Raw genomic sequence first — 8674 nt, forward strand, 5'->3', positions numbered from 1 at the left:
TTCCAAATTAAGGGGATGGTGTAGTGTTTTGATTGATTAACTATCTTGATCAAAAGTGTGTGGGTCTATTATTTTTGTCATTATACTATCCACTGAACTGTTTTGTGTATGACCTCAATCTTTAGAAAATTGTACCAGCATCTTTAATATTGCAGGTTGGGAATCACAAGGTAAAGTGTTTTTGATACAAATGTGCTGCATGCATCACGGATTGTGTGTTTATGGAGGTTTATAGAATAATTTCCCCGACAGGATGTCATGCATCGGTGTGTGCAATGCTGTGTTGTTGGTGTAGATAGAAGGCGATATGATTTAAATGTACAGTATGGTTAATAACATGATGATGATGATGATGATGATGATGATGATGATGATGATGATGATGATGATGATGATGATGATGATGATGAATCGTTTATTTTCGGTCTTTGTTTACAGATCAATCAAAAAGACACTTGTGTGGACATTCAAAAGAAAAAAATATACAGGGTATATCCTGTATAAGACATTGGTATAATTGGTAATTTCGTTGGATATACACTGTATACCGTAAAGTATTATTATATACTTTTTTTGCTTTCTGTTTCTGTGCTTGCATGTCATTTTAGCCATCTTAATTGTTAGTTTCATTATGCATTGTGTGTTGAGTACTGACTTTTAACAATTTTGTTTTGCAATAATAAAAAAATTAAATAAAGAAAGAAAATAAAGAAAAATCACAAATGTACATATTCAAAGTAAGCTCACACACAAAATCCAAACTCAATGACCGAGAAAAGGAATAGGCTGAAACACATGCTTATTTTTGCCTATCCTTTACAATTCTTAAAAATTAAATATACTTTAATATAAGAAAGAAAAACTTATGCTGCAAGATATAATTCTTTTTTTTTATGTTTGATGTTTTACTCAAAACTGTACTCCTGAATTATTTTATCCTTTAGGGCCTTTTTAAATCTCCCCTGAGAAGTACACAACATCAACCCGTCACTAAGGCTATTCCATTTAACTCCCAACATTTAAACACATCTAGCTTTTACATTAGTTCTTACCTTTTTACATGTTTTAAGAATACACAACCCTCTTAAATTATACTTTCCTTCTCTTGGTTGAAAGAGACATTGAATACAAGCTGGTAGGTTCTTACTCTTAGCACAAATGATTATCTCCAAGGTTTTTATATATACCATATCTACAAATTGTAATGTGCAGGACTTTATGAATAATGGATTTGTCGATTCAAGGTAACTAACTTTGTTTATTATTCTAATAGCTCTTTTCTGTAGTTTAACACTTTCGGGGCCATAGGGATCAGTCTAATCCCACTCTATACGGCCAGCATTTCATAATAAACGTTCATTGTGCGTGAGACTGTTTGTAGAGCTAAATCTATACTTTATATTATTTCTATCTGTCCATTCTCATTGTCAATTGACACTATAAACCGTCCCTTCAATATGTCTTATACAAAAAAAAATCATCAATACGTTCCCATTTTATAGCGTCGTGAATATGAACTATATACCGGAATGTTCTGGTATATTTCCTGGAACGGAAGTTATAGGGCGCTAAGCTAATAACGTTAAATCGGTTTTGGCTATAGACCAGCTAGAGCTAAAACTCAAAATGCATATTGTCGGTATCATGGTCCACCATGAATGCATGAAAGGGGGGGAACTTCGTTTCTGATTATTGATTACCAATAACGGCATTAGCCTCAGTAGCCTTATTCGCTGATCAGCTGGTTGCAGACCCGGCGCCATGGGCGGGCATTAGGGGGCCGGGCCCGCCCACTGAGTCAGATGTGCCCACCCTGGTAAAAAAATAAATAAAAATTGACTATCCAAATCCTTAGTCGGGGACAGCCCTAGTGGGCACTGATGTCAACAACAACACTACTGAAGCTAGCACGGCACTCTGTGAGAATTCGTTTTCTACCCTCAAGAACGTCTTTACAGAACATCGCCTATATGCTTCATCGACGCAAGGCCAATTTAATTCAGTTGGCATTTGAGAAGGACTTAACAAAAAAGTTCAGGAATGAGTGGAGGGACAGTGTTTTAAGAAGATTTCACTCTGTCCCCAACGCCACTTGCCGCTCTACTAATGATGGTGAGTAGCCTGTGGAGGAATTTTGTTTGCTTTTTTATGCACCTTATTTTTGTCAGTTCAGTTCAGTTTGTCAGTGAATTCAGAAGTGTTGAATAAATGGAGACTTTTCAAAGATATAGAATAGAATAGAATAGAAATGTATTATCCTGAGGGAAATTTGACACTGCAAATCACTCAACATTAAACATTTAGACAGAACAAGTCACGAATAAGAATAACAAAACAAATGTCCTAAGAATAGAATAAAATGAAATAGAATACAAATAGAATAAAAGATACAGTAAATAAATACAGTAAAAATATACTGAAGTCTACAGTAGGTGTAATATTGCACAGTGCTGTTTAAAAAGTAAGAGTCCAGGAAGATGGTAACTGTCACTCTGTGCTCAGTGATGCAGTGAGGCACAGTGATGCATTGTATAGTCTGATGGCTGTCGGAATGAAGGACTTCCTGTGCCGTTCAGTGCTGCATTTAGGTAGTGTGAGCCTATAACATGCTCCTCCTGTCAGCCAAGTCTGTGTATAGTGGGTGGGAGGGGTTTTCCCTGATGGCCTGGAGCTAAGCAAGGTTCCTCCTCTCCGCCACCCTCGCTAGAATCCAGCTCCACCTCAACCACGCTACTGGCCTTCCTGACCATCTTATCCAGCCTGTTTGTGTCCCCTGCTCTCAGTCCGCTGCCCCAGCAGGTCTGTTATATATATATATATCCGTTCAGTCTGTTTTTGTATAAGTGAATGTTCTTAACACATTGGTCGCCAAGAACGAGTTATGCCGTTTTTGCCCGCCATGCGTTGAACGCCAAGAACGACTTACGCCGTTTTTGGGATCAATAATTTTTTTTTCGCCATGGCATTCATAATTCATCCAGCCAACCTCCGGACTGCAGCGGGACCCTGTATGAGATTGCAACGCCTCAATACCGCCGCCTGGTGGATGGTCGGGCGAGTTACACTCTCGCCAAAACCGGAAGTGGTGATCGGTGCGTCGAGGAAATCCCTCAAGCAGTCATATCTTGTTACGTGGCTCCAGACAAACACTATAGTGCATTTGGATCGCTTTCTAAACTTAATAATCAATATGATTTCGGCGTTTATTGCGCCATACAAACCGGAAATTGATCTAGGAGATCGGCGTCAAATAATTGGGATCTTTTTCCTCCAGTCTCATCGGCGAACGGTAAGAGGACAGTAACGTTATTTTCAGCCCGATTGTTTATTCATTTCACTTCAAACCATCTGATCAATATATCAACCCATACTAAATAAAGCCGTTACTGACGATCAAGGAATTATAAACGACCCCCCCCCCTTTCCTTCACGCATGATGAAGCATAATGTATACCGATCATATACATTTGAATTTTTTAATATAGCGTGTATAGGAAAGAAATGCCAATCGATAATCTATCATATGCGTCAGGGCCTATAACCCTTGTTTTTGGAATTACAGCAGAAAAGTTTAAAAACATACTTATATTCTAGACGGTATTAACACAACAATGTATGAATGAAAAAATATAACGTTCCCACATCCTGAACGATAGATAATCGATGTTGAATGGGCCATAGTAATGTCAATATAGCAATAAAATGTAAAAAGTTATAGCCCTGCAAAGAAGGTAAACATCTCCATAGGCTTACAGTGGTGGCAGACTGGGTATATTGATGGGTATAACCCATGGCCCAATGTGTTAAGATAGAGAGAAATTTGATTTTTCAATTGCCTCTCTGCTGTTTAGTTCAGCACCGTGGGAAGCGCCAAGCAAGCCACAGCGCCGTTGTCCCAGCTGAAACGTATAAAAGGAAACCTGTGTTGAAAAACCATTGTGCCCCCCCGAGAACATTTTATGCCGCCCCACTAATTTGTTTCTGCAGCCTGGTCTGGCTGGTTGAGTATGATAACAAGGCCTGATCATCATGTAATTTACGTGAAAAAGCTCTTACCTGTGGCCGGTTGGATCCCCAAAAGGATTTCCCAGTTATCGATCGCCATCTGGTAGATACATATGTCCATTGGCTGATGATATATTCCTTTACTGCACACTGAATTCAGCGTCCCAAAGACTATTTCAGGCGATCGGCTACACGCATAGCTTTAGCCTAACAGAAAAACCCATTCAAGATTAAAAAAAATTATAAATAAAAAACTGTCTCTAACAGGGAACACTGCATTATCGAGACAGCGCCCCTATGAGGATCTGGCCGGTAATGCACTTTTCCGAATTCCAAGAGTAGGGTAAATCTGCAGTGCCGCAGGGTGACATTGAGTAGGATATTACAATGGAATAAAAGCCAAAACAACCTTGCCACGGACATATCTGTGGTTGGCCCTCAACCGTTGGATCCGAAACACGGACATGTCCGTGGTTGGCCCCAAATGTGTTAATAATAGGATCTATATTTGTTTTATAAACATTCCCCCAGACCTCAACACAATATGACATGTATGGCACAACAAGTGAAAAATACAATATATGCAAACATTTCTGATTTAACAGCTCCCTTGTTTTGTACAGAATGAGCAACAGATTTGGCTAATTTACCTTTGATATATTGTATATGTGGCTTCCAACAGAGTTTGTGATCTATAATCACACCTAAAAATTTTGTTTCATATACTCTTTCAATTTCGGTCCCATTTAAATTCAGCTTAATTTCACAGTCGGTAGGAACACCACCAAATACCATAAATTTAGTTTTGTTTTCATTACACTTACGTACATTATGGCCCGTAATTGCCTATAGCAAGTAGCGTATATGCATATAACATTGTTTAGAAGCCTATTTCGCGAACGTTAGAATGTGTTTTTTGTCCATTTTCGTCGAGATGACATGATAACATCATGTTACTGTTTACACAATGTCTTGTGGTCTGTAACTTGGCAACAAAGAGAGCTGCTATTGGTCGAGCGCAAGATACGTGACAGAACTCGCACCAATTACGTCAAATAAAACGTTGTGGTGACCAAGTATCCGTTCGCGAGGAAAGATCTACTGTAGTCCAGACTTTAAAATTATGATTGCGCAAAACGGGCTAGTTTGTCAATGGAGAACTTTTTGTTCGTAAATCTACACCAATATATCTTTCACCCAGAGTGAAAATTGTGTAGTCCACTGAGGTGGGAACGGGATGAAATGATACAGCCTTCACCTTACGGCCTATATGGAGGAAAATCGTATACAATTCCTAATAGGAGCTACTTATGATGTGCTGCCATCACCACAGAACCTAAAACAGTGGGTAGATGGGGACCTGGTGTGTCTACTGTGTTCAGCAGGACACAGTGGCAGGAATTGAAAGTAGAATCGGATGGAGCCATTCAATTTGTCCATGAGGGAGATAAATGTAGAGGAGGTAGGTTTTTGGGCAGGCATGAGTCAGGGAGGAAAACTCGAGAGATAGTTAGCACTAATGTGAGGCGGCCGGCCAAGTAGCGACTACGCCACCAACCTTTTAGAGTAGTCGAAAACTCTGGAAGACACTGGTATATAAATATAAAAACAGGTATAGGTTCTAGTGGGAGGGAGGAGCAGTACAGCGTCAAAGGACAAAGGACTACTGAATTCAAATATGATACTTTATTATTAAAACTAAACACACATGTAAAACAACCAATGTCCATTCCGCTAAAAATGTAAAAGGATTCAAATATAGCAACTAAATTCCAGACTGAGTCGTTAAAATATGAACGAGAGAGGAGCGTCAGTCACTGGGCACACAAAGTATGGCTTTGCTTCTCACAGGCCTACACCCGCACACACACCCTGGAAGCGACTCACCCTTAGCCCGAGTGTGGACGTATCCACAGCTCAGGAAGTGTGTAGGTTGCATTCGCACAAAGAACACCCGCTACTCACAATCCGCCCTGGGGTAGGCTCATCTACCGGCCAGGACGTGTGTTGGTTCATCGGCGAGTGTGCTCCGTGTGGATCGCTGTCTCTCCAATCCACTGTCACAACGTGTACTCCAGGCTGCTATGACACGTATCGAACAGGTACTCCAGGCTGTTACGACCGGTACTCCAGGCTGTACAAAGAGAGTGGTTGTTTTACATGTGTGTTTAGTTTTAATAATAAAGTATCAATTTGAATTCAGTAGTCCTCTGTCCTTTGCCGCTGTACTGCTCCTCCCTCCCACAAGAACCTATACCTGTTTTTATATTTATATATACCAGTGTCTACTCTACTCTAAAAGGTTGGTGGCGTAGTCTGCCAGCTGAACCCATTCATACCCGGCGGTCACCCGTAGGCCCGTCCCCAGTTCCTGTTTACAGGCTGCCCCGATCAAGGATCCTGCTTCCTATTGGCTACCAGCCGTGTTGCTCTCCAAGCAAGTTGTGAAATTGTCTGGAGGTAGTCGCACAGGTGTTTTCAATCGATTAAATTAATAGTGTGAGGTTAAAGCAAAGTCACAGCAAATACACTACACAATCACAGCAAAATACACTACAAACAGAATAAGTCACAGCAAGGTAACAGCAATCAAAATACGTGATTCACACAATTTATCAAGAGTCCACCCCATGACACTAACTTGAGGCCTGACATAGTATTATGGTCCGTTAGTCAGCAGTTTGTTTATTTTATAGAATTGACCGTGTCTTGGGAGGATTCAGTGGAGGAGGCTTATGAAAGGAAAAAGCTTAGATATGCAGACTTGGCAGCAGAAACTGAACAGTGCGGATGGAAAGCTATGGTTTGTCCGGTGGGTGGAGTTTGCGAATATTGGCAAATGAGATGTTCGAAGAAACATTGAAAGGCAGTCAGTGGATTTGGTTGAGGAGAAAAAAGGTCAGCTGGGGTCCAAAGTAAACAAAGGGTAAGAGTATACATTTTATTTTCTGTTGTTGCTGTTTCATGTGTGACATTAGTATTAGGAATTGTTTTGTTTCTGGAACATCTTCAAGATGCAGGGACCTGAGACAATCCACAATATCAACAATTGCATTTCTACGTGTGACAAAAGGACCTGCCATGAAGTCCATCCCTAGCTCTTGTGTCTCAGATCTAGTTCACTCTTGTCCAAGTGAACTAAAACTAAAGGGTACGTGTAGGGACAACCAATTTTAAAAACACCGGAAATAGCAATAAAGAAGGGAAGGGAAGTCAATGTTCATAGAAGCCCACCTTCAATAATCATGAAACAAGGAATTAGAGCTAAATCAATGTAAATTGTCTCCACGGGAAAAAGTCCACTTATTCCAAAAATCTTCTTCAATTCCACAAAAGTTCAGTTCAATGATGTACAGGTATGTTCAAAAATGGAAACAATCCAGGCAGGAAAGGGTAGTAATTATTAAGTAATTATTATTCTTTGTGTTATAATTATAATAGATTCTACAGTATGAGTGAAGGTTGACTGTGGAACACTGCATTTTGTCTATTAGCTCCAACATAGTCCTTGTTAATAGACATCATTTTGTAGTTACTGTTCAACTGCTTGCATTGAAGTACCGTAATCACATTAACTTCAAATCAAATGTATTACCCCACCATCAACCCAGAGGATCTTTTCACAGTTAAAATGATACATTCCTAAATGACCCATAACAGAGGCTACGTTCAATTTTAAATACATGCACTGTTGTAATGTTGCACACGTGTTGCTTAATAATGACAATGCCATGAAACCTTGTTTTGTTTAGTTGTTTAAATGAAAAATTATGTTTTATTCATGAATTTGACTGGTTTGTTGAGTCCACAGCCATCTAGTAGCAGGAATCATTGATGCGCTTCATGCTCATGAACCTCATGCCGCTCATGCCCATGTTCATGAAGTTCCTGTACTCTCCAGGCCTCATGTACATCATCTTGCCTCTGTACTGGGGCTGCTCGTACATCAGCCAGTGGCCGTCCATCACGTTGCAGGACATGCAGTTGGACATGCGGTGACGATCCATGATGGAGTCACAGTCATCCATCAGCTCCATCATCTGACCTCCGAAGTTCTCCTTCTCATAGATCCTCATCCTGTAGTTGCCACGGTGATTAGGGATCATACGGCAAGACTTGATGTTGCCACTCATGCCCATCATGCTCATCATGCTCATGAAGTCGGAGTACTCGCCCCTCTTCATGAAGTACTGGTTTCCCATGAAGCTGGTGCGGTCGTAGACCATGAAACAGCCCCTCTCCACCCTGCAGGACTGGCACCTGCTCAGGTAGGAGGACATGTCGGGGCAGTCGCTCATGCACTCATAGGAGCGGCCCTGGAAGTTCTGTTCCTCGTAGAAGGTGACCTTATTCATCATGTTCATGTCGGTGGAGGTCATGTTGGCTGGTGAGCTGCTGCTGCTGCTGTTGGTGGACTGACTACCTACCTGATGGAAGCCTTTCTTTTTATACCTGACTACCAGAGGTCTCCATTGTGAAAAGACCCTGACCCAGCAACATAACATACTATAGAAGCCCATAGAGCACTGAGGCTCACCCACAATTTAAACTAGTCCCTAAAAAACCTTTCGAAAGGTGTTTTACTGTAAAGTAACCAGTGCTTCCTATACTCACATTGTTTTCCCTTAACACATTAAATAAATATTATATTATTGTTCCCCCATATTAC

The 8674-nt window shown here is 40.6% G+C and overlaps 1 protein-coding gene across 1 annotated transcript; it reads right to left on the bottom strand.

Moving 5' to 3' along the window:
- Window positions 1–7820: 7820 nt before the first annotated feature.
- LOC311229177 (gamma-crystallin M3-like) lies at window positions 7821–8384 on the bottom strand (the record flags this gene model as incomplete). Its single annotated transcript, XM_084315235.1, has 1 exon — window positions 7821–8384. The coding sequence occupies one exon, from the start codon at window positions 8382–8384 to the stop codon at window positions 7821–7823; it is 564 nt and encodes a 187-aa protein (XP_084171361.1).
- Between the last annotated feature and the right edge of the window lie 290 nt (window positions 8385–8674).

The sequence above is a fragment of the Notolepis coatsorum genome, assembly GCF_963971535.1.
Source record: "Notolepis coatsorum genome assembly, chromosome: 5".
NCBI lineage: Eukaryota > Metazoa > Chordata > Actinopteri > Aulopiformes > Paralepididae > Notolepis > Notolepis coatsorum.